The sequence below is a fragment of the Bufo bufo genome, chromosome 1 (assembly GCF_905171765.1).
Source record: "Bufo bufo chromosome 1, aBufBuf1.1, whole genome shotgun sequence".
In the NCBI taxonomy this organism is placed as follows: Eukaryota; Metazoa; Chordata; class Amphibia; order Anura; family Bufonidae; genus Bufo; species Bufo bufo.
Genome location: NC_053389.1, coordinates 619,243,699 through 619,268,637, shown reverse-complemented (window position 1 = coordinate 619,268,637; position 24,939 = coordinate 619,243,699). Strand labels below are relative to the sequence as shown.

The 24,939-nt window shown below is 42.2% G+C and overlaps 2 protein-coding genes across 3 annotated transcripts in view; one reads left to right on the top strand and one right to left on the bottom strand.

Moving 5' to 3' along the window:
* LOC120986216 (synaptotagmin-4-like) overlaps positions 1 to 13,017 on the top strand; it is a 46,073-nt gene extending 33,056 nt beyond the window's left edge. The window contains exons 2-5 of the mRNA XM_040414658.1: positions 5,168 to 6,030; positions 8,034 to 8,196; positions 12,020 to 12,186; positions 12,868 to 13,017. Coding sequence (XP_040270592.1) covers positions 5,168 to 6,030; positions 8,034 to 8,196; positions 12,020 to 12,186; positions 12,868 to 13,017 — 1,343 coding nt within the window. The remainder of the gene's footprint in view (positions 1 to 5,167; positions 6,031 to 8,033; positions 8,197 to 12,019; positions 12,187 to 12,867) is intronic.
* Positions 13,018 to 16,476: 3,459 nt separating this feature from the next.
* Positions 16,477 to 24,939, bottom strand: part of LOC120985679 (centromere-associated protein E-like) — a 110,755-nt gene continuing 102,292 nt past the window's right edge. For both annotated transcript variants that reach the window (XM_040413757.1, XM_040413758.1), the window contains exons 30-31: positions 21,734 to 21,794; positions 16,477 to 17,357 (exon numbers count right to left, since the gene is read on the bottom strand). In XM_040413757.1, coding sequence (XP_040269691.1) covers positions 16,927 to 17,357; positions 21,734 to 21,794 — 492 coding nt within the window. In that variant the 3' untranslated portion in view covers positions 16,477 to 16,926. The remainder of the gene's footprint in view (positions 17,358 to 21,733; positions 21,795 to 24,939) is intronic.

The following is a 24,939-nucleotide window of genomic DNA, read 5'->3' as shown; positions in this document are numbered from 1 at the left end:
ACGTGTTTAGTGGTTCTTTTGGAGCTGTGCTGGATCCGCCTCTCATCAGGTGCACTGGGTGGGGTCAGTTTAAATAGCACACTAGCCCAGTGCCCTTAGCGGATTATACTAATCATTGTGGTCTTGGAAGCTAGGAAGGAAGGTTAGCTGTCTGCTCCAGCTCAGGAAGATAAGTGTTATTTCAAGTTTGGTTGTTTTGTGTCATCTATCCCTTCCAGGTTCTGTGCGAGCAGGCTGCTCCTATTTCCCTACTTCCCCATCTCAGGGAATTCAGGGTTTTGTCAGCCCAGGCACGGGGAAACCTCATACCTACCTTAAAGGTCTGTAGGTGGGCTGAGCACTGCAGGGAAAGAGGTCAGGGATTAGTTAGGAGGTGACCCTTCCCCTGTCTCTCGCCCAGAGCCTGGTTGGTGCGTTATCTGTTAGACTGAGTGCACGCCCGCCGTGACATTATAATCCGCCATACTGTGACTACCATATTTTTGTGATGGCGTCAATTGATGCACTGGTTGACCGCATGCAGGGTTTATCCCTAGAGGTTGCGGATCTGCGTAGTTCGGTCGCACAGTGTCAGAGGGTTCTGGCATCAGGTACAGGTCAAATTGGTGGGGAGCCTAAAGTCGCTCTTCCCGAGAAATTTACAGGGGGTACGGATGATTTTTTCCGCTTTAAAGAGTCATGCAATTTGTACTTTCGACTGCGTCCATTTTCGTCAGGTAATGAAGATCAGAGGGTTGGTATCATCATGTCTTTGCTTAAAGGGGACGCGCAATCCTGGGCTTTTTCTCTGCCGCCCGGTTCTCTGGTTCTCCGATCGGTGGAGGAATTTTTCAAAGCCCTGGGATTGATTTACGATGACCCAGATCGGGTCTCGATGGCAGAATCGAGATTGCGTAACTTACTACAGGGTAAACATACTGCAGAGGGTTACTGCACAGAGTTTAGGAGGTGGGCTACTGAGTCGGGGTGGATTGACCCCGCGTTACGTAGTCAGTTTTGTCAGGGGTTATCTGAAAGGTTGAAGGATGCCCTGGCTTTTCATGAGTACCCGGATACTTTAGAGAATGCAATGTCTTTGGCTATACGGTTGGATAGACGTATCAGAGAGAGGGGTAAGGGTCCCTCCGTGCAGGGGATCCCTCCTGCGTGTGGTTTTGTTTCTCCTACCTGATCTGAAGACCCATCAGGATCATGTGAGACAGGTTTTGACGATCCTTCGGGAGAATAAGTTATATGCCAAATTAGAGAAATGTTTGTTTGCGGTGCAAGAGCTTCCGTTCTTGGGATACATGCTTTCTGATTCCGGTTTTCGTATGGACCCCGAAAAGGTCCGGGCGGTTCTGGAGTGGGACCGACCAGAGAATCAGAAAGCTTTGATGCGGTTCTTGGGGTTTACGAATTATTATAGAAAATGTATTTCGAATTATTCTACCCTAGTAAAACCTCTTACTGATATGACCAAGAAGGGCGCCGATGTCTCTGTCTGGTCGGATAAGGCATTGCATGCCTTTTCGGCTGTTAAGGAGCGTTTTGCGTCTGCTCCCATTCTGGTGCAGCCGGATGTGTCTCAGCCATTCGTAGTGGAGGTTGATGCATCAGAGGTGGGGGTTGGGGCGGTGCTGTCACAGGGTTTATCTCCTGGCAAGTGGGTCCCGTGTGCCTTCTTCTCCAAGAAGCTCTCGGTCACCGAGAGGAATTATGATGTTGGAGATAGAGAGTTGTTGGCTATCAAGTTGGCCTTTGAGGAATGGCGTCACTGGTTAGAGGGGTCGTCTCACCCCGTTACGGTGTATACTGACCATAAGAATTTGGCTTATCTGCAATCTGCCAAGCGTCTGAACCCTAGGCAGGCCAGATGGTCACTGTTTTTTACCAGGTTCAATTTCGTGGTTACCTTTCGCCCAGGGGTAAATAACATCAAGGCAGATGCCTTGTCTTGCAGCTTTCCTCGGGGAGGTGATTCAGAAGATCCGGCGCCGATTTTGGCAGATGGGGTGGTGGTCTCCGCTCTGTACCCTGAATTGGATTGGAGATGAGGGTGTTGGGAGCCCAGGAGGGGGCTCCTGGTTCTTGTCCCCCAGGGAGGTTGTTTGTTCCTGAGGGCCTACGATACAAGGTGTTCAAGGAACATCACGATACTGTTCTCGCTGGACATCCTGGTGGTAAGTCCACCTGTGATCCCGGAGGTTCTGGTGGCCAGGGTTACGTAAGAGCATTGAGAATTACGTGACAGCTTGTGAAACCTGCGCTCGGTCAAAGGTTGCTCATACTCGACCGCCTGGTTCACTTCTTCCATTGTCTATTCCATCTCGTCCTTGGACGCATTTGTCTATGGACTTTATTTAGGATCTGCCGAGTTCCTTTGGGAGAACAGTGATTTTGGTGGTAGTTGACCGTTTCAGTAAAATGGCTCAATTTATACCACTAACGAGTCTGCCTAACGCTAAGACTCTTGCGCAGATTTTTGTGGATAATATTGTGAAATTGCATGGTATTCCTTCGGATGTGGTCTCTGATAGGGGCACGCAGTTTGTCTCCAGGTTTTGGAGGGCGTTCTGCTCTCGGCTTGGCATTCAACTTTCATTCTCTTCGGCTTTTCATCCGCAGTCGAATGGTCAGACGGAGCGCACTAATCAAAACCTGGAGACCTACTTGAGGTGCTTTGTGGCTGAGAATCAGGAGGACTGGTCCTCATTCTTGTTCTTAGCAGAATTTGCGTTGAATAACCGTAGGCAGGAGTCCACGGGTAAGTCGCCATTTTTTGGCGCATACGTTTTCCATCCTCAGTTTGGTACCTTTTCTGGGTCTGGTTCCTCTGGGATGCCAGAGGAGGAGAGATTCTCTTCTGCCTTATCCTCTATCTGGCGGAGGATTCAAGGGAATTTGGGGAGGATGTGGATTCCGGCAGTGGATGTCAACGCCAGCCGACTGGTGAGGGCTTTTCATAGGTCCCATCCGGATAAGGTTGGTCCGGGGTGTCCGGAGGTCACCCGTAGAAGGGGGGGTACTGTCATGCCCCACTCTGACGATGTGCGGAGGTCGGCCAGGATTGCAGCACGAGTTTAGTGGTTGTTTTGGAGCCGTGCCGGAGCCGCCTCTCATCAGGTGCACTGGGTGGGGTCAGTTTAAATAGCACACTAGCCCAGTGCCCTGAGCGGATTATACTAATTGTGGTCTTGGAAGCTAGGAAGGAAGGTTGGCTGTCTGCTCCAGCTCAGAAAGATAATTGTTTTTTTAAGTTTGGTTGTTTTGTGTCATCTATCCCTTCCAGGTTCTGTGCGAGCAGGCTGCTCCTATTTCCCTACTTCACCATCTCAGGGAATTCAGGGTTTTGTCAGCCCAGGCACGGGGACACCTCATACCTACCTTAAAGGTCTGTAGGTGGGCTGAGCACTGCAGGGAAAGAGGTCAGGGATTAGTTAGGAGGTGACCCTTCCCCTGTCTCTCGCCCAGAGCCTGGTTGGTGCGTTATCTGAGTGCACGCCCGCCGTGACAGATGACTTCTAGGTATAGAGGCAGGCCAGCCAGTATTCTCTTTCATCAGGGACCTGTCTTCTCAAAGTCACTGGAGAGACCCCCATAAACAATCCTCTTGAAGCGTCTTGCTGCTGTGTGAGCAGATAATATTTGCATGTAGCTTTACAGTGGACCCCCAGTGCAAATTTTACTGTTGAGCCCAAACCACCCCAGTCCGACACTGCTCTTCCCAGTAGAGTACTTGAGTAGCCATGGTGAAAGAACTACAAAAATGGGGTCATTCCACAGTTTACGGAACTTTTTCATATTGTTTTTCCTATAGGCGTCACTAAGTGAACCAGTGGTGGTCAATGTATGGGAATCTTAGAAATGGTCCTATGCTGTATCCAAGGGCATCACATTGCATACAATGCCCCCTGCCTGCAAACTAGGAGAGATACAGATGAGTGAGCATGGTCATCTATGTTCACCTATGGTTTCGTCCACTGACTATCATGAAGGGGCTGTGTACTATACAGACTGTGCAGTATTCAGTATACAGATGAAGGAGGGGAGGCAGAGATAGCAGGGTATGTTTGCTTGTATAAAAACTACGGGAGGAATTTATCATGAGGGGAATATCTGAAGTCTGTTTTGATTGAATCTGAGTTGGAATAATTTGCTCCAAAATGTATCAAATGTCAAATATTTTTTTAAGTTTGACACATCTTTAGACCTAACACTTTTGTCTAGAAATGCTACTCTAGTATTTTTTACACCACCCATCATCTAATGATGTGAATTTGTGACTTTTTAAAAAGATCACTGTGTTGTAAAATGTTGCATGTGAGATTTTGTGCAAAATTTTGTGACCTTTGGTGTGCTACGCATTCCAAAGCCGCTTTCAGAAGTGGAGTGAGAAATTGGTCAGGTTTTGCCAGTAAGAACACTTCTAAGTCACATTTTAAAATTTAGGGAAAAAAAAAAGGGTGCAACCAGTCACAATTCAACACCAGGTATCTCCCAGGCGTACTGTCATTGAAATAGGTACAACAATACTGCACTTGCGCTGAATTTATAAAAACCATGCCCCATTTGGCGCAGATTAGTATAGCAACTTCAATCTTAAAATTGACTTCAAATACACCTACAATGATAAATTGCCCCTACATTTTTGTGCAAATAAGTCCAAAAGGTTGCAAAGGATCTATTTTGCGACATTTTAAAGCCAGAAATCTGGAGTGCAGCTAGTGATACATTTCCCACTATATAAGCATACTATTAGGTATCTAATGTCAGGTTTATTTATTTTGCACTTCAAGCTGGATTTCAACTGCCCAATCCTTTTGCTCTTGAGCAGATGTCAATGCTAAAAGAGTCTAGCAGCGGTTTCCTCCGCCTTTTATAACTAGGAACAGACACTTGCCCACATAATGTTGAGATTAATCAACTCGTCCAAGATGCTTTGTAGGTAACAAGATGTTCTAGATAGCGGTAGACTAAAATGAATGCATTATTATGCAAGACTGCAAATGCTGGTAATTTCATACAGCGCAATATCTACAGCGCAGCATCATGACCTTGATAGGTTGTGCTGGCAGCTGAAAGTTATGAATAATACATGGGTTATAGGCCAGGAAGAAATAACATAAGAGAAAACTGTTGGTATAGCTGCGTTACTTTTATATTAAATCCAAATTCTTTTTCTCAGTCCATTTGCAGGTGCTGCTAGGAGCTGGTCTGGCACTTCTATCCTTCTGCCTGCTGCTTGGCTGCGCCATCTGTTGGCATAGAAGTCGCAAGCAACAATCTTCAACCAGCACTGATGGTGGGGACAAAGGCTGTACACAGCAGTGTAACAGAGACATAGAGTTATCTGACTGCCTTGAAAAGCCTATTAATGTTGCCATTCATCAAAGTTATGAAACTGTGGACCTCACTCCTAAAGGTGGGGGCGAAGGATTGTCCCCAACTCAGCAAGAACTGAACAGCATATCTGAGAGGAACCGTCATGTTAGAGCTTCTCTGCCCAGCCTTTACCAGCTTTCATCAAAGACTAAGCGTGCTTTAAAGCGTAGGAGCACTGTTATGGGGGGAAGTTCATTAGATGGGGATTGTGACCGGCTGATGAGGGTGCCACAATCTCGCACTGATCCCAATGGGCTCTCTTCCATCAAGCAAAAGTCTCAGCTACTTGTGCACTTTACTTTATGTTACTCTTTGGCTGATGAAATGTTAACTCTTACAGTCACTGGTTTTTCCAATCTGCCGAAACGGTTGTATCAGAAAAGAGACTCTTTTGTCAAGGCATACCTCCTGCCTGGATTTAGGGAGCCACACGCTGGGCAGACAGTGAATTCAGATGGCATACAGATGTTCACTTTCCTTGGCTATATGCCAGACGATCTAAAGGACAAAACCCTGAGGCTAGCAGTATATGCCCGTGACAGAAGCTCAATGAGGGAAGGCTTCATTGGGGAAGTGCTTTTTTCCTGTGCCAATTTGGACTATAACTCTCAAGCCACATCAGGCTTTACGAAAGAGTTGTCAATCAATAAAGCAAAGCTAAAGAAGGTCAGTGTCGCTCTTAGGCCTCACGCACATGGCCGTTGTTTTGGTCCGCATAACTGCGGCTCAGATGCAGACCCATTTACTTCAATGGGGCCGCAAAAGATGCGGACAGCGTTTTGCGGACAAGAATAGGCAGTTAAATTAATGGCTGTCCATGCCGTTCTGCAAATTGCGGAACGCACACGGACGCCATCTGTGTTTTGCGGATCCGCAGTTTGCGGACCGCAAAACACACAACGGTCGTGTGCATGAGGCTTTACTGCACATTTCATAACTGAGTGTAACATTTTGTGCATACAAAAGGCTGGAAGCATCACAAGCATCATGGGACAATTATGCTTGCTGTCAGTGACAGGCCTCCAGGTTCTAAATTTGTAAGAAATAATGTGCAGTTTACTTTTTTGCTATGACTCCATCTGTAATGTCATTATAGCCAATAGGAAATTATTAGAACCCTCATCACCCCAGGTTGATCTGTCAGACTAACATAATGTAAAGAAGTATCAAAATGGCCGATTCGCCATATTTTTATTGCTTTTCTCAGCCCAAAAATTTGAATAAAATGTAATCAAAAATACACACACACACTCCAAAATGGTATCAATAAAAACTACAGATCATCCTGCAAAAATGAGCCCCCACAAAGCTCAGTAGATATAACTACAAAAAAGGTATGGAGGTCAGAATATGGTGATGTAAAAAAGGTCAGTTTTACCGCATAGGGAGCGCCGTAGGGACAAAATCTGTAAAACTGTGGAATTGCGCTTTTTGTCCTATTCCACCACATTTGGAATTTTTTTCCTGCTTCCCACTGTATTGTATACCATATTAAATGGTGGCACTAGAAAGTACATCTTGTCCTGCAAAAAACAAGCAATCATATGGATATGTGAATGGAAAAAGAAAAAAGTTCTGGCTCCAGGAAGACGTATGAAAAATGAAAACACAAAAACGCAAAAACCTCCGGTATCCTGAGGTTTAATCGCTGACTCCTGCACTTTTTTTTCCTCTTCTAGCTTCTTCCATTCGGCCGCTACCATTGCTGTTAGTTTCAGAAACCGATAGAAGTGAATTGTCATGTGTGCTTTCTCCAGCCCAGTGTCAAAGCCTGAAATTAACTTCCATTGACTGACCACCCACCTGACAGGTCACTGCTATTGGGGGCCGAAACTAATAGCAGACAAATGGGAGAGACTAGAACAAAAAAAAAGACAGTATATGAGTTAGAAATTTGAGGTATAGGCCCTTTATAATTGCAATCTGTATAATTCCTATAAAAATATATGACAATTTGCATGGCTCTATTAGAGCAGCGTTTAACACATTCACACAGCCAATATGCCTGGAGATTTGCTTCTGGCAGATGTTTGCTTGGCTACTTCTGTAACTCCAATGGAACAGAATGGAGGCCGTTGTGCATGTATGAGGCTACCCCTGCAGTCATACTCTGCCTGGATGCGCTGGTCACCTCATTAGGTGGGACAGGACTCGGCATAGACTAGACACATCTAACAGACATTTATGGTATATCCTGTGGAATGTCATTTTTTTCTGACAAATGATTACTTAACATTAATGCAAATAGTCTTTCATCCAAAATGTTATGCCTCCCTGTCCAAGGCTAGGTCTATGTGAATATTGACAGTCAATACATTGCACAGGGCAATAATTGGAAACAAACCATTCCATCCCGATCATTGCCTGGTCATTCACCTTCATTCACATGCAGCAATTTTACTCTCTGTATGGGAATGAGAAATTACTACCACCATACAGATACATTTTTGACAGCAGCACATTCCTGTTTACATAATGTATGATAACTTATGATTTCTTAAATACTATCCATAGTATATTATGAAATACTATCCATAGTATATTATGTACTGTAGAGTTTATATAGCACGATTGGAAGCATTTGCAGTACACTTTTAGAACTTGCACAGTGATCTGAAAGTGATAGGCAATAAGTGTCTCTTTGTAACCTATTGTATATATGTTAATAGAGTTTGAGCGTTTTGGATGTTGTTTTGCCTTCCACATCCAATCTCAAGTCACCTGGACAGATATTGATCCTTCTGCAGCACCAAGTATTAGCCAATCGTATCAAGGTGATGGTACAGAAGGCAACGAACCTAAGCAAACTGACCCGTATTCCTGGAGCCCCTGGTAAGATGCCAATAATCATCAAAACCTCGTGCACAATACACATCTACTTCACATAAGAGGACCTGTCATCTCTTCTGATATGTCATGTTTTCACATAGCTCTGTGTTGTGCTATTCATCTGTTAGGCCTCTTTCACACGGGCGAGATTTCCGCGTACCTACTCGCGCGGGTTTGCCGCAACACATCCGGACCTTATCCGGACACGCTCGTCTGCAAGGGGCCTTAGGCTTCATTTATACGAATGTGAAAAACAGCCGTCACATGCCATTTTCAAAACCAATTAATTAAAGTCAATGGAGCTATTCACATGACCATTTTTTTTACCAATATCCAATGAAATTAATAGGATTGTTCTTAACAGGTGTTTAGAAAGGACCATTAAAAACTGGTACACAATGTAAAAAAGGGTATTTCAGCAATTAAAAAAAAATAATGATACTCAGCTCATCCACTTGCACACATGGGCACCCTTGCTACTCACTGGAAGCAGCAGGACCTGAGTCTCCCTGCGTGGTGACATCACATTATCACACTGGGAGCGTTAGGTCCTGCTGCCTGCCATGTGGAGCTAGAGTCTCCATTTATGCAAGTGGTGAGGAGAATAATATTATTTTATTTTTTTGGGCTCAAGCTGAATGGGGGCCATTAAGGCTGGCAATGGAGCATTATTCCTACTGGGGAACACAAAGGGGGCCATTAATCATATTGAGGGGCACTAACTGGGGCATTAATCATACTGGGGGCTCTAAGGGGTCCATTAATCATAATGGGGACACTTTCAGGGGCATTATATATACTATGAAGGCACTGCAGGGATTGGGATATTAAATAAAAACCCAATGAAATTCATCTGTTTTAATTACATAGTAACATAGTATATAAGGCCAAAAAAATACATTTGTCCATCCAGTTCAGCCTGTTATCCTGCAAGTTTATCCAGAGGAAGGCAAAAAAAAACTGTGAGGTAGAAGCCAATTTTCCCCACTTAAGGGGAAAAAAAATTCCTTCCCGACTCTATTCAGGCAATCAGAATAACTCCCTGGATCAACGACACCTCTCTAGTAGCTATAGCCTGTAATATTATTACACTCCAGAAATACATCCAGGCCCCTCTTGAACTCTTTTAGTGAACTCACCATCACCACCTCCTCAGGCAGAGAGTTTCATAGTCTCACTGCTCTTACCGTAAAGAATCCTCTTCTATGTTTGTGCACAAACCTTCTTTGCTCCAGGCGCAGAGGATGTCTCCTCGTCACAGTCACAGTCCTGGGGATAAATAGATGATGGGGGAGATCTCTGTACTGACCCCCTGATATATTTATACATAGTTATTAGATCTCCCCTCAGTCGTCTTTTTTCTAAAGTGAATAACCCTAATGTTGATAATCTTTCAGGGTACTGTAGTTGCCCCATTCCAGTTATTACTTTAGTTGTCCTCCTCTGTACCCTCTCCAGCTCTGCTATGTCTGCCTTGTTGTACCGTTGTGTACCGTTAATAACCACCCTCTGTTTTCTATCACTGAGCCAGTTACTTACCCACATACAGACGTTTTCTCCCAGTCCGAGCATTCTCCTTTTATATACTAACCTTTTATGCGGTACAGTGTCAAATGCTTTGGAGAAGTCCAGATATACGACATCCATTGATTTGCCGCTGTCGAGTCTAGAACTTACCTCCTCATAGAAACTGATTAAAGTAGTTTGATATGACTGATCCCTCATGAAGCCATGCTGATATGGCGTTATTTGATTATTTTCATTGAGGTGCTCCAGTATAGCTTCTCTTAGAAAACCTTCAGTTTACCCACGACGGATGTTAAAATTACCGGCCTATAGTTTCCAGGCTCTGTTTTTGGACCCTTTTTGAATATTGGCACCACATTTGCTATGCGCCAATCCTGTGGAACACTCCCTGTCAGTATAGAGTCCTTAAATATCAGAAATAATGGTCTGGCTATGACATTACTTAATTATCTTTGGATACGGGGGTGTATGCCATCTGGTCCTGGCGATTTGTCTATTTTAATATTTTTAAGACGCCGCTGTACTTCTTCCTTGGTCAGATAGGGCACTTGTAATGGGGAATTCACTTTTACATTCTGCATTTCATCTGACAGTTAATTTTCTTCAGTGAATACAGTGGAGAAAAAAATATTTAATAGCTTTGCTTTCTCCTCATTGCTCTCTGCAACTCCCCCCTCATCACTCTGTAAAGGACCGACACCTTAAGATTTATAATTTTTACCATTTTTATAATTGAAAAACATTTTAGGGTTAGTTTTGCTCTCTTTGGCAATTAATCTCTCGGTCTCTAGTTTGGCTGCTTTTATTAGTTTTTTACATATTCTATTTTTTTCCTTATAGTTTTTCAGTGCTTCCTCACTACCCTCCTGTTTTAGTGACTTAAATGCTTTCTTTTTGTTATTTATTGCTTTCTTTACAGTTCCATTTATCCACATTGGTTTCTTTTTGTTATTTAACCTTTTATTCCCGTAAGGTATCTTACAATTATATTTTAGGATGCCTTTAAAAATATCCCATTGTGTGGCTGTATTTTTATTTTTGAGGACTTTGTCCCAGTTAGTTAAGCCTATGGCCTCTCTTAGTTGGCTAAATTTAGCTTTTTTGAAGTTTGGTATTTTTGTTCTTCCCTGAAGAGACACTCTATTGAATGATAATTAGAAGGTTATTACTTTATGGTCACTATTTTCCAGGTGTCCCCCAACCTGCACATCTGTTGTTCTGTCAGGTCTATTGGGTAATACTAAGTATAGTATGGCTGTCCCTCTAGTCGGGTCCTGAACCAGTTGGAAAAGGTAATTGTCTTTGGTTATTGCCAAGAACCTGTTTCCTTTATGAGATGTACAGGTTTCAGTTTCCCAGTCTACATCTGGGTAGTTGAAGTCCCCCATAATAATGTCCTCATTATGATTTGCCACCTCGTCTATCTCGGTTAGTAGTAGATTTTCTGTGGACTCCAGTATATTAGGTGGTTTATAATAAACTCCTATTAGTAATTTATTATTGTTTTTGCCTCCATGTATTTCTACCCACAGTGACTCCACATGTTCATGTCCCTCACTTATATCTTCTCGGACTGTGGGCTTAAAAAAGTCATAGACGGACAAAAAATGGATAACACACAGATGCAAAATGGCCATGAAAAACTGACAGCGTATCAGTCTTAATTGCCTAATTCTTCCTGATTATTTAGGAATGAATGGACAACTGGGTGTTACCTTTCTACTTGTCAAAGGGGTGTGTCCCTATATCGCCTGTCACTGTCAGCACTGATTCAATGTCAGAGTGTGTTGAGACACCACCGCAACTGGTAAAACCATGGTAAGCAAGAAAGCTGCAGCACTCATCCAGAAATGTTCTTTATTGTATATGAAGCATATAAAATAAGCTGGGATGTTAATCCATTTTATATGCTTCATAAATAATAAAGGACGTGTCTGGGTGAGTGCCGCTGCTTTCTCGTTTATTTGGAATTACCTACACTTACTAGATCTGTGGTTGCAGAGTACTGTCCAATGTTATATAACCCAGGAGCCACTCACCGCCGGCAGAGCTGTTACTAATTTTACCTTTTGTTATGATTCCCTAGTTGTCAATTTATTCACAAATATCTAGGAGAAATAATGGTTGAAAGGCACAACGCAGTGTTTTAGGAACCGATGCTCCAGAATTGTTATCCCATAGGAAATATAAGCATTTACTAAAACAGACATGTCAGGACCTCAGGTGAAAGATGTTAAAATGAAGAATAAAAATATGTATTATGTTGTATCTCACTTGTATCATTCACCCCTGCTTCTAGATCATTTTGTCAGCATTCGGTTGATTCAGGAGAACCAAGTGATGGACATTAAAGAGACCCGGACAGCGTCAGGTTCCTGTCCAGTGTGGAATGCCCCATTTCTATTTGATGCCCCTGTCGAATTTGTGCAGAGTCCACACTTACACCTAGAATTTTTAGTCATGCAGGTGAGTAGTCAGATAAGAGAATATTGCAATATTGCATTTCTGCATTTTTAAATAGATTCTTTACTTCTCTATTCGCTGTAGTGTGAGCACGTTAGTTATTTTAAACTCTGCAATGCAACATTAATTCAAACTGCTATTTGTGTCAATGTGTAAATGTAAGAAAACTGCACGACTTTTCTTTATACAATAAAAATATGTATTTGCCTAAACTAGAATACCCCATTAAGGCTACATTAACACAAAGGCTGTTTAATCCCAGCCCTTGGAGAGCCCCCATTAGTGGACTTCAATATTATTAATGCCCTTATTAGTGGCCACCAGTATGATTAATTGGAGTATGGTTTTCTTTAAAACCTAAAAGGCCATTCTTTACCTAATGTACCTGTTTTTAATGGCCACTAGACGGGAGCACTCCAGTCTAAATGGCCATTAAAAATGGTCCCATTGATTTCAAACTGGCCATGTGAATAGCCCTATAGACTTTAATCAATTCTAAAAATGGCCGTGTGTAGTGTGAATGTAGCCTAAAGGTAAAGTGAATGATTATGAATGTTGCTGTGGCTCCTCTATTTTATACAATAATTCCAGTCTTTTTCTACTTTTAGCCCAGACATATACGGTAGATTTCTGCAGCTGTCTTTACCTACAATTAATCGTGAGCTCTCTGTGCTTACTTTCTAGGGCCGAATGTACAATCGTGCTCGTATTCTTGGGCGTGTAGTAATTGGTGCTGGTACCTCAGAAGCTGGCATGGCTCACTGGCAGGAAATGTGTAACAAAGCACCAGTGGAGTGTTTCCAATGGCACACAATACAGTCAGATACGTTTTAACATGTTTTATTGCCACTCTATGGAATCTAGAGATACAGGAAAAAAAAACTACCAGACTTGAAAATAGTTTGAAGAAAGTGAAGTCACTGAATTACATAATGTGTTTGTTTCGTATACTATCGGGAAAACGATGATCAAGGCATATTGTACCAATCTTCTTTTATTTATAAGTTTTGGATAACATGATGACACACAGAAACACACAGGCGCTTCTCCAGGTATATAAAATTAATATATACAAAGTTAAAAAAAAACGTAGCTACACACAAGTGCTTGAACATGTGCTTGGACGAACTGTAGAAAATTAATATATATAGTATGTGTTTCTAAGGTAATGTCTGCTTTATGTAAGTATGCATGTAATGTAGTTCGGGAGATAAAAAAAAAAGGCACAAGCCCAGTTCTGTATTTCATCCATGAGGATGTGCATGTCCCATCTGTTTTTCTTTTTGCTCCACATGCCTACTTTTTGCCCTCCATGCAGTGGCGTACCTCCAATAGAGGCAGACCACTCAGCTGCTATGGGGCCCGTGGGTAAAATGGGCCTGCAGTGAATCAAAGGCCCTGCCCCCTAATTACACTCATTACTTTCCAGCTCCAGTATAGTATTCCTATCATCAGTGGAGAAAGCTAAAGGAACTGTGATGATGTCATCACAGGTCCTGTACATCTAGTAAAGGAACTGCACAGAGCATGGTGTAGTTCCCAGGAGAGATAGGAGCATCTGCCAGGACCTGTGGTGACATCATCTTCAGCATCACAGGTTACATTTAGCAAAGGAACTCACAGAGCATGGTGTAGTTCCCAGGTTAGATAGGAGCATTTTACAGGACCTGTGATGACATCACCACAGGTCCTGTATATCTAGTAAAGGAACTGCACAGAGCATCATCACAGGTCCTTCAACCCCCTCAGGATAGGTCATCAATATCACATCGCCGGGTGTCCGACACCTGACACCCTCACCGATCAGCTGGCTGAAGAGAAGATATAAATCCTTATTTATCAAGTGCCCCCTACTTTGTACTTTGAGGAAGACTTTCCTGTTCTATCCTTATTCTTAAGCCTTGAATGATCTAGGAGAATAGAAGATTATACTGTAGGCTCCGGACTTCCTTATTTAATAAAATGCTTTCACTACATATAGGGCACATCTATGCCATCTGTACAATATCTATAAAATAGTGTGACAAAATTAATGTCTACAAGATTTAATTTTGCCTAAAGTAAACTATTTTCTATATCCTAAAGGACTGCACATGATTGTGCACCTCACTGTCATGAACTGGGTGATTCCTGTACAATCATAGTTTTTAAGTGGCTGAATAGTTTTTAATAAGTTCTACCAAGTCATCCAACCTTTGAAATGAAGGAGTCTAAATGGATCATCAAAATACTGTATATGAATAAAACTTGTAAGTGAAAATGCATGTTATGCATCCATATATGGGTTCTATCCATTCCATGGTTAACTGTAAATCAGTCAATATCCTCATACATAGAAGATTTGTTGAACACATTTCTGTGATTGTCCATTTCATCTAAATGAGGCTTGCAGAAATTAATGCGCTTGCCTCCAAAATAACCCCGTTCAGATGAACAGATTTTTAGTCACAGAAATTGATGAACAAAACTGCGGTGTATGAACTCACCTTTACCTGTTGGTATACATTTATTAAATTATATATTTAACATTGCAAGAAAAAGATTTAAGTTAACCTTTTGGTTTCATTTTTGTTACATGACATTAAGACAGATATGTGAATTTTGCTTCAAATTCCTTTAATAATTAATTTCCAGATTTTACTTGGTATATTTGCAGACAGTTGGTCATTTAATACAAGATTGGACATAGTCCATCAGCACAGACTTCAGAGATACAAATACTTCAAGCCAGGCGTACATGAACAGCTCTGTACAGCAGGCTCATGACAAGCTGTTCTCCTAGCAGTTCCATATGTAGGCTGAGCCATGACAGTAACATTTATATGTAGTCACAGCCAGCCGAGAGGAGCAAAGTTAGTTTAGCTGCTGAACTTTATGGTCTAAAACATCAATCCCAGAAAGACAATGATAGATGCTCAACCAGTTTAGAAAACCTGTTCATATGTTAAAGTCAATATCATTGCTATAGTTGAATTTGTATGAGTTGTATGAGTTGCAGTGTAGTGCCATGAAAAACAGAAACGACACATAGATATAAAAAAAATACAAAAGAAAACACAAGTGACAAAATCAAAGATTTACTGTTATAAATTCTATGCTCATCATAACTGATCCATTACAACATGCACATTCTAAAATACATTTTAGTATAGAAATGCTAATTTTGTATAAATATAAGATCTCAGTTATTTAGTAGTGTAACTCCTTTAACTAAACAAACCTGTAGTCCAAAAGTAATGATCACTCATGATAATTTAGGAATACAACTCCATAGCCAAAACCTGTCATTTTAAACCACAGTACATTAACCTTGTGTGAGAAAAATAATAAATATACAAAATAAGTTAAAGGATTGCAATGCATATAGTAAATTTTGTAATCAAAAATGGGGCTTTAAATGACATTCATTATACTTAATACATTTGTTCATCTTTCAATGCTCTTTCTCCATGCATTTGCATATATTATTCTTGAAAATTTTATCAAGACTAGTCTATAAAGATGCACTTTTAAAGGGGTATTCTGAGACTGTACTTTTGTATTTCATGTTCCTCTCTTGCTGTGTGTATTCATTTTCTAAATCATAGTTAGCATCATTTTCTTACTGAGCCAACGATCTGCTCCCTGATTGCATGGTACACTCCAGCTGCTTTCTCCTTGCTCCATGATGCTTTTCATAGTGCACATGATCCTAGCCGTCAATGACAATGAATGTGTCAATCATCACCAATGACATGTTCATGGCCTACCCCCTGCTCTCCTTCACCGCAGTGCATGCGCGAGAATGAATCTCTGCGCTATCGGTGTCAGAGCAGAGAATACTAGCCTGCCCCCAACCCAATCAGCTGACTTGCATGATGTTAGCTCCAGAGGCTGCCTGACTGTGCAAAACACATCAAAACTTGCTTCAAAGGTACTGAGTTAGTGTTAGGATTCTTTCACATCTGCGCTTTCCCTTTCCATAGGACCTCAATAGCGGGGGAAATCTCTTCCGTTTTTGTCCCCATTCATTGTCAATAGGGACAAAACTGAACTGAACGAAATGGAATGCAACAGAATGCATTCCATTCCATTTGGTTACGCCCCCATCGCGGACAGAATAACACTTCATTGTAAGTCGATGTTGGCGGATCAGTTTTCTCGGACACAAAAGAAAACGGATCCGTCCTCCATTGACTTACAATGGTTTTAAAGACGGATCCGTCTTGGCTATTTTAGAGATAATACAACCGGATCCATTCAAAATGGATGCAGACGGTTGTATTATTATGACGGAAGTTGTGTTCAGCAAGTTTTTTATTTTTTTTATTTTGCTGGAGCTGGATGCACTTTGGCGCATCAGTTTTGAGGACAGATGTAAAATAGCATCATACAGAAAACTGTTTCATTAATTTATGTTCAATCTTGTCAGAGTATGGAGGATGGACTAGTACACTATTGCCGGATATATATGAAGAAGCCCTTATGATGGGATAACCCCTTTAGCACATATTTAATGGCAAAGACACCATTTTTGTGATGGTAAATTACTGCAGGCAAGGTATACATGTTTATTTAAATGGGGAAAGCGGAATCATTATTTCCCCTAATACCTGCTGTCAGGAGAGTATCAGGAAGTCCATACAAATTAATTATAATTAAGGAAATAAAACTGCATTATTTATGTAGGTCAACATGTTTGCATTAGAAAATCATTCATGTCTTATTCTAATTATGTCATCATCTCCCTCCAAATGTGTCTTCTTACGTTGTTTTCCGAGGCTGATACGGTCTAGGGGAAAGAAGTGCTGAAGCCCTAGGTGTGAAGGCTCCCTGTCCATCGCTTGATCCCTCAATCTCACCATGGCTTCTTGGACTTAGTGGAGATCCCTCTGTGTAACTCCTCCAGTTCTTGCTTATTGCTCCAGTAATATTAAGCCTCACAGGAGAATGTGTAGCGTTGGTATTTATAGGTGTTGGAGATCTGGAGCTTTGAGCAGAGTCTGTCCAGAACCCTTCTGGAGTTTGAGCTCCAGTTACTGGTGTTAATGATCCATGGCTGCCTGACTCAGCTTCATAAAGATTTCTGGAGCCTCCAGATAAACGGGGCACGGTAGGGTCTGCAGGTTCTTTATCACGACCAGGTTGGGAGATGCTTCTTATCTGTTGGACCTGCTGCTGGAAACGTAGCTTAGCTTCGTAAAGAGAAAAAAATACCACTCATGTAAGAAATACATGGAAAGTAGGAAATGTTTCCATTGTACAAACCCATCCAACCAAAATACTGCAAATAATAGAGGCATGGGAATGCATTTGACAACAAGAGTGTCAAGTCACTTTCTTAAAGCAGACCTTTCATGGTTTTTGTTTATTCTAGATAAATACCTTTACTTGCGGGGTACCTTCTCCCTGGCTGTGACGCTCTCCGCTGTGACTGGATCGCAGCACAGCCAGGGAGAAGGAGACGCCCATTGAGAAACCCTGGCGTCCCCTCCTCCCTGTACTGATGCTTAGTATTAACATACTGAGCGGGAAAAATACAGGGGGGCACAGTGGGGCGCAGGAGCGATATTTTAAAAAAACAGGCAGGGTGGCAGCATCAGCGGGGGTTACCCCACAAGTAAAGGTATATATCTACGATAAACAAAAACCATGAAAGGTACGCTTTAAGCAGACCATCAAAGTTCAAAAATAATTAAGCCAACATGACAAGTAGCGTGCGTTCAGACTGAGCTCAGCTAATGTAATCAACCTATTTCTAATAAATTCATACACATATCTGAAACTATGCTATATAAACACACACTATATGGCCAAAAGTGTGAGGACACACCTTGCCACAAGTCAATTTGAGAAATGTATGATCCGTTATCTCTTTAAGTGCCATTACTGTCAAGTGGAAATATAATACGAAAAAACAGCTCCGCCACAATGAGTAAACCATGCAAACCACAAGTGCTGAAGTGTGTGACATGTAAAAATCACCTGTCCTCATTTGCATCACTCCCTGCACAGATCCATGCCTCCTCTGGAAGTGACATCAGCACAAGAACTGTGTGTCAGAAACTTTATGAAATGGGTTTTCATGGTTGAGCAGCTGCATACAAGCCTAATACCACCATGATTTCAGGCGACAATATGAATCATTTAGTGGGCAAGGGTTTGGTGAGGGCACTACCTACCTGAATGCATAGTGTACTGTACAGTGTACAGTGGCCTCTAATTTACATTGAAGGGCAATGTTAAAGGGGTTATCCAGGAATGGATAATGATGACCTATCCTTGGGATCAGCTATTTCAGGGAGCTGCCGTGCTCACCGGAGCTCTGGTGAGTGCGGCCAGCTCTCAGCAGCTTTTCAAGCACAGCGCCGTACATTGTATAGCGGATGTGCTTCGTATTGCTGCTCAGCCCCATTCACTTCAATGGAGCTGAGCTGCAACTAGGCCTTGTGACCGACGTACGGTGACATAACATGACCTAGGAGGAGGCCACGGCGCTCAAGGAGTGCTGCCCTTTTCTAACAGCTGATCAATGGGGGTCCCAGCTGTTGGACCCCAACCAATCTAATAACGATGACCTATCCAGCGAATAGGTCATCAATATTAATTACCAGTTAATCCCTTTAATGATATAGCAAACAAATGTATTTTACACAATTGTAAGGTTCCAACTTCATAGCCAAAGTTTGAGGAAGGCCCTTTTCTGTTTTGGCATGACTGTGCCCATGTGGACAACGTGAGGTCTATAAAGACTTGGCTTGATAAATCTAAAGTGGAGAAACTTGACTGGCTGCACAGAGCACTGACCTTGACCTAATCCAACACCTTTGGGATGAATTAGAATACTGATAGTGTGGAAAAGTAAAGACCTTCCTTCTATATCTGAAATTGTACCTAAAGTACACTATAACTACAAAATGGAACTACTAGTTGCCAAACGATTAAACCAGTTACCTAGATATAGTGTGAGATGGAAGAAATGGTCTATATTCGTGGCGAGTAATTATCCTTCCTTGCCACAACCTCAAATATAATTAAGAGTCATGCCACAAAAGGATGCTATGCAAACTCGATGAATATGGTGTAGCACTTATTTATTGTTTTGTTCTCTATTTCTTTGTGTACACTGAATATTTTATTGTTATTCCATTGTCATGTCATATAAAACCTTTGGAGTGCACTTCACCTCATTGACAAATCATTGCACTATAATACTTTGTGACGTGTAACCTTTTAGAAGCACTCTGTAATGTTTAATCCTCAATAAAAAATATGTTAAATAACCTAAAAAATAAAAATACGCATAGTGAGCCAGATCGTCTTGTCTAACATTTGTACCTAACCTCAAAAATGTTCTTTTGGCTAAATGGGCACAAATATCCACACACACTTTATGGTAAGCTTTTACAATTGCAGCTATTGTAGCCAAATAAGGGGGCCAACAAAGTATTATGTCCATAAAGGTCATATAGTTGTGATTGTCAGGTGTCCATATACTTTTAGCCAGATAGGGGGGAATTTATCATCGTAGTTGAATTTGCAGTTAGTTTTATGCCTCATTCACATGTCAGTGATTTTGAGCCAAAACCAGGAGTGGCTCTAAACACAGAACAGGAGCAGATCTTTCCATAAGGCCTCATGCACGCGACCGTTCCGTTTTTTGCGGTCCGCAAACCGCGGATCCTCAAAAAACGGAAGCCTCCCATGTGCCTTCCGCAATTTGCAGAACAGAACGGGCGGCCCATTGTAGACATGCCTATTCTTGCCCGCAAAACAGACAAGAATAGGACATGCTAATTTTTTTCGCGGGGCCTCGGAACGGAGCAACGGATGCGGACAGCACACAGAGTGCTGTCCGCATCTTTAGCGGCCCCATTTAAGTGAATGGGTCCGCACCCGAGCCGCAAAAACTGCGGCTCGGATGCGGACCCGAAAAACGGTCGTGTGCATGAGGCCTTATATCTTATGTCTGTGGAGGCTTCAATACTGGTTTTGGCTCACAATCACTGATGGAAATCACTGACCAAACACTGACGTGTGAATGAGACTTTAAGATTGGAGTTGCTAGGCTAATTTGTGGCAAACTTACAAACGTGGCTTATGACTTTTATAAGTTTGGCAGAAGTGTATAAATAGAACTTAAAGGTGTTATCCAATTTCAAGAAAACCCCCCCACATGTGCCGGGCCCCTCACCGGTAATATACTTACCCTTTTCCTGGCGCCGCTCCTGGTCCCCGCACTGCCGCCGCTGCTTCTCCCTGCACACGGATGAAAACATCCGGTGTCGGGGGTCACCCGGGACGCTAGGGAGGCTCGTCCCCGTCCCCACCTGCCATTGGCTGCTCCCCCCCCCCGACACCGGATGTTTTCATCCGTGTGCAGGGAGAAGCAGCAGCGGCGGTGCGGGGACCAGGAGCGGCGCCGGGAGCGGGGTAAGTATATTACCGGTGAGGGGCCTGGCACATGTGGGGTGGTTTTCTTGAAATTGCATAACCCCTTTAAGTTATTTACTGGCAAAACCTGACCAACTTCTTACTCCAATTCTGAAAGTGGCATGAGAAGAGGCAGCTCACAAAAAGTTGCTAAATTTGCATCTTTTGCTACAAAGTGTTGCATACAACAGTTTTACGCCACAAAACTGGTGTAGCATATTTGATAAATGTCCCCCATGGTGTACTTCTAATAGGGAAGCCCTTTTTTAGTTGTCAGATCTCATTGTTCCTGGTGGAAAAACTTGGCATCCAGTTGATGACATAAATGCTATTGGCTGATGGTGTCCCACTGTCTGCCCACATCCAAATGGCCGTGAGGCTTAGCCATGCTAGAAATTTTAGTTCCACACAACCATTGCTGAACTAGAGTACTTGGTAGATGGGCGTTTCAAGCTGACCACATTCATGGCTGTCTGACTTCCTCTGCAGCAGGTACAGTTGAGAAAAGCAACAACAGAGCCCTTTGAATCCATTTCTCCCCGACCATTATACTGTATATACACTAACAAAATATGATAATGATCCATTTTAATATCAGATTTTTTTTTTCAAAGAAAAGTACACAGTCTGTAGTTTATGTTACCATATAAATAGATGGACTTACTAATACTAATAATTTCTAATATTTATTGGCTCATGCTGGATGATAAATTTTTTGCATTTTTAGATACTCTGACACCACATATTTGTTGGCTTACTTTGCACAACATTTTGCCAAAATTTAAAGGCAGTAAAAGTAAAGGAGTATTCCCATCTTGGACTTTTATGGCATATCCATAGGAAATTCTATAAAAGTCCAAAAGAGACATGTATCACTGCATGTATCACTCTCTCCGTATTCAAATCTATGGAAGTTCCGAGAACAGCCAAGGAACTGTGAAAAAGCAAATGCGCTCTCATAGAAGTGAATGGATAGAGTGGTTCAGTTTTTCTGTGTAGAATTTATGCCAAAACGCTGCACCAATCCTGCTGCATATAAGCCCTTCTGTAAAGTAGTTGAAAGGTAGATCTGAATCTATATTCTGCAGTACTTGCCACTTCAAAGCTGGTATTGATTTAACAAATTACTTGCACAGACCTTTCATTAGAGATTCATTTTTTTCTTTCAACATTTTGATTTCTGAAGCCATTGTGGATATCTGTACAGAATAAAGCAATAAAATACAAGTCATTTTTTTTTCACATTGTTAAATATTCTTATCCATCCTCAATTGGGTTTAAGCTTTGGGCATTCACTAAAACTTTTAGTTCGGAGTTGCCCTTTGGATTTCAATGCAGTTTTTATTCTGCACTGAGTGTGAATGGTTTTAAAAAAAGAAATGTATTAGATTTATGCACCATACAGACTATTGATTTGTGTTGTACGGATCTATAATATGGAACCTGCACCTTACCTTAATATGCTTATGAAGGGACGTGGAGTTTATTGTATAATTCTGTGAGGAAAACAATTAGGATATGTTCTACTGCAAGGTGGTTTACCCTGGTATAAAATGTTGCATTCAAGGGGAATACAGTGCCTCACGAGGAGCATCATACAGCAGCACATGCTGAACAGGGTCTGTGCCCAATGCTTTGCCATGTGCATTAGCCTTAAAGGGGATGTCTAACTTCAGCAAATGGCATTTATTATGTAGAGGAAGTTAATACAAGGCACTTACTAATGTATTGTGATTGTCCATATTGCCTCCTTTGCTGGCAGGATTCATTTTTCCATCAATCATACACTGCTCCTTACCATGGTAACGACCACCCTGTAATCCATCAGCGGTGGCCGTGCTTGCACACAATAGGAAAAAGCACTAGCCTATGTGCTGCCCCACGGTCCCAGCCACCAGAGAAACTGGTGCTTTTTCCTATAGTGTGCAAGCACGGCCACCACTGCTGGATTGCAGGGTGGTCATAACCATGGAAACGAGCAGTGTATAATGTGATGGAAAAATTGATCCAACCAGCAAAGGAAGCAATACAAATAATCACAATACATTAATAAGTGCCTTAAAGGGCTTCTGTCACCCCCCATTGTGCAATTTTCATTAGCCGACATTAGCTATTTGCTAATGTCAGCTGAGTGTAATCATACATGTCCTATCTTTGTCTGTGGCTTATTTCTTGTAAAAATCATACTTTTATCCTATGCAAATTTCTTCACTACCAGCAAGTTGGGCGTGTACTTGCTGTTAGCCGCCGCATCTGCCGCTTCTAGACACGCCCCATTTCCTCTTGATAGACAGGGCCAACGAGCGCTCTCCTCCTCCCGCTGGCCCCGTCTGCTGCTGAATTCCCATGCCTGCGCTTGGCAGCTCCTTCGTCAGTGCACCTGCGCCGATTACGTCACACTACACCGGGAAGAGAAGACTGCAGATTATCACTGATGCCGGCAGTCTTCTCTTCTGGGTGTAGTGTGACGTAATCGGCGCAGGCGCACTGAGGAAGGAGCTGGCAAGTGCGCGTCCTTCACTCAGTACGCCTGCGCCGATCGAAGAACGTTACGGCGCAGGCGCGGGAAATCAGCAGCAGACGGGGCCAGCGGGAGGAGGAGAGCACTCGCTGGCCCTGTCTATCAAGAGGAGATGGGGTGTGTCCAGAAGCGGCAGATGCGGTGGCTACCAGCAAGTGCACACCCAACTTGCTGGTAGTGAAGAAATTTGCATATGATAAAAGTGTGATTTTTACAACAAATAAGCCACAGACAAAGGTAGGACATGTATGATTGCACTCAGCTGACATTAGCAAATAGCTAATGTCGGCTAATGAAAATGGCACAATGGGGGGTGACAGAAGCCCTTTAACTTTATAATAAATAATAAATGCTATTTGCTGAAAGGACACAACCCCTTAAAGGCTATCAATAATAAGTCTCCTGCTTCTGGACTAAATTAAAGGCCCCCTTTCACGGGCCAATACAGCAGGCAATTATCGGAAATGAACTGTTCATGCATGATAACAGTCTGTTGGTCAGAGCAGGTGAGAGTTGCATTTATATGCAGCAATTACCTCTTCTGTATGGGGACGCGCAAAATCTCCATAAACCTTTATAGTTTTTGGGCAGCAAATTTCTGTTTCTGCCCGGAAGCGATGATTTAGGTGACTGCACCAGTGATGCTTTTACATGATGAATGTGATGAATGAGCATTTGCTCGTTCACTAGGTGATCAGTGGTACCTTTACACAGGGCAATTATCAGGCAGTGCATTCCTGGGAACCTTCCTTCCCAATAATTGCCCTGATTATTGGTTGGTGTATAGAAGTCTTTAGGCTATGGCTATAACAACTGTTTGTAGCCATGCATCATAAGATTACAATGTTACTAATAATGATAGTGAATGTGGTCAAGCTGCAACCCATAAGCTATGTAGGCAGTAATTCAAACCTTTATTTCAGCGCAACCTCATCTACTTCATTAGTTGTATATTTCACAGTGCGATATTGCTATCATATTCTGCACAGTTGATGTATAAGGATGCTGCATGATTATACTACATCAAAATGCAAAATGTGAAGTAAATATGTATCAACCCAAGATTATTGATAATGACCACCTACTAAGTGCAGACAAAGAAGGGATGCAAGATAATGTCACTTGATATTTCACTACATTGCAGTATCATGCATGCTGTCTCTCTGAAGTGAGAAGGGTGATTTATACTGAATGTACAAAGAAATTGTAACTTCTGTTTAGAATACAGTGGCTTATACGTTATATTGTCATGAACCATGAAAACATTTTAAATACTTGTATGTGAGTTTATGCACATTAAAACTGATAGGTACCAATTATTGAAATTACTGGGAGACAAAAACCATCACACACAGGTAAACAAATAAGAAAAATTGTTTGTTGTCTACATGCCTTATTATAGCACATTTCCCCATGTTTATAACCTACCCCTATTAGCTAGATCAGAGAATAGCTCCTGCCCTAGAGTGCTCAGCATGGCCATCTACTACTAAATTTCACTTAACGGATCCGGTTGCATTATCGTTAAAATAGCAATGACGGATCCGTCATTAACTCCATTGAAAGTCAATGAGGGACGGATCCATTTTCTATTGTGTCCAAGATCCGTCCCTATTGACTTGCATTGTGGGTCATGCCGGATCTGTTTTGCTCCGCATCCCAGGATGGAAAGAAAACTGCAGTCTGCTGCGGTTTGCTCTCCGGTATGGGAGTGCAACGGAACCGAATGCATTTTGGAGCATTTTGTTATGTTCAGTTACGTTTTTTCCCCATTGACAATGAATGGGGAAAAAACGGAAGCGTTTTTCTCCAGTATTGAGCCC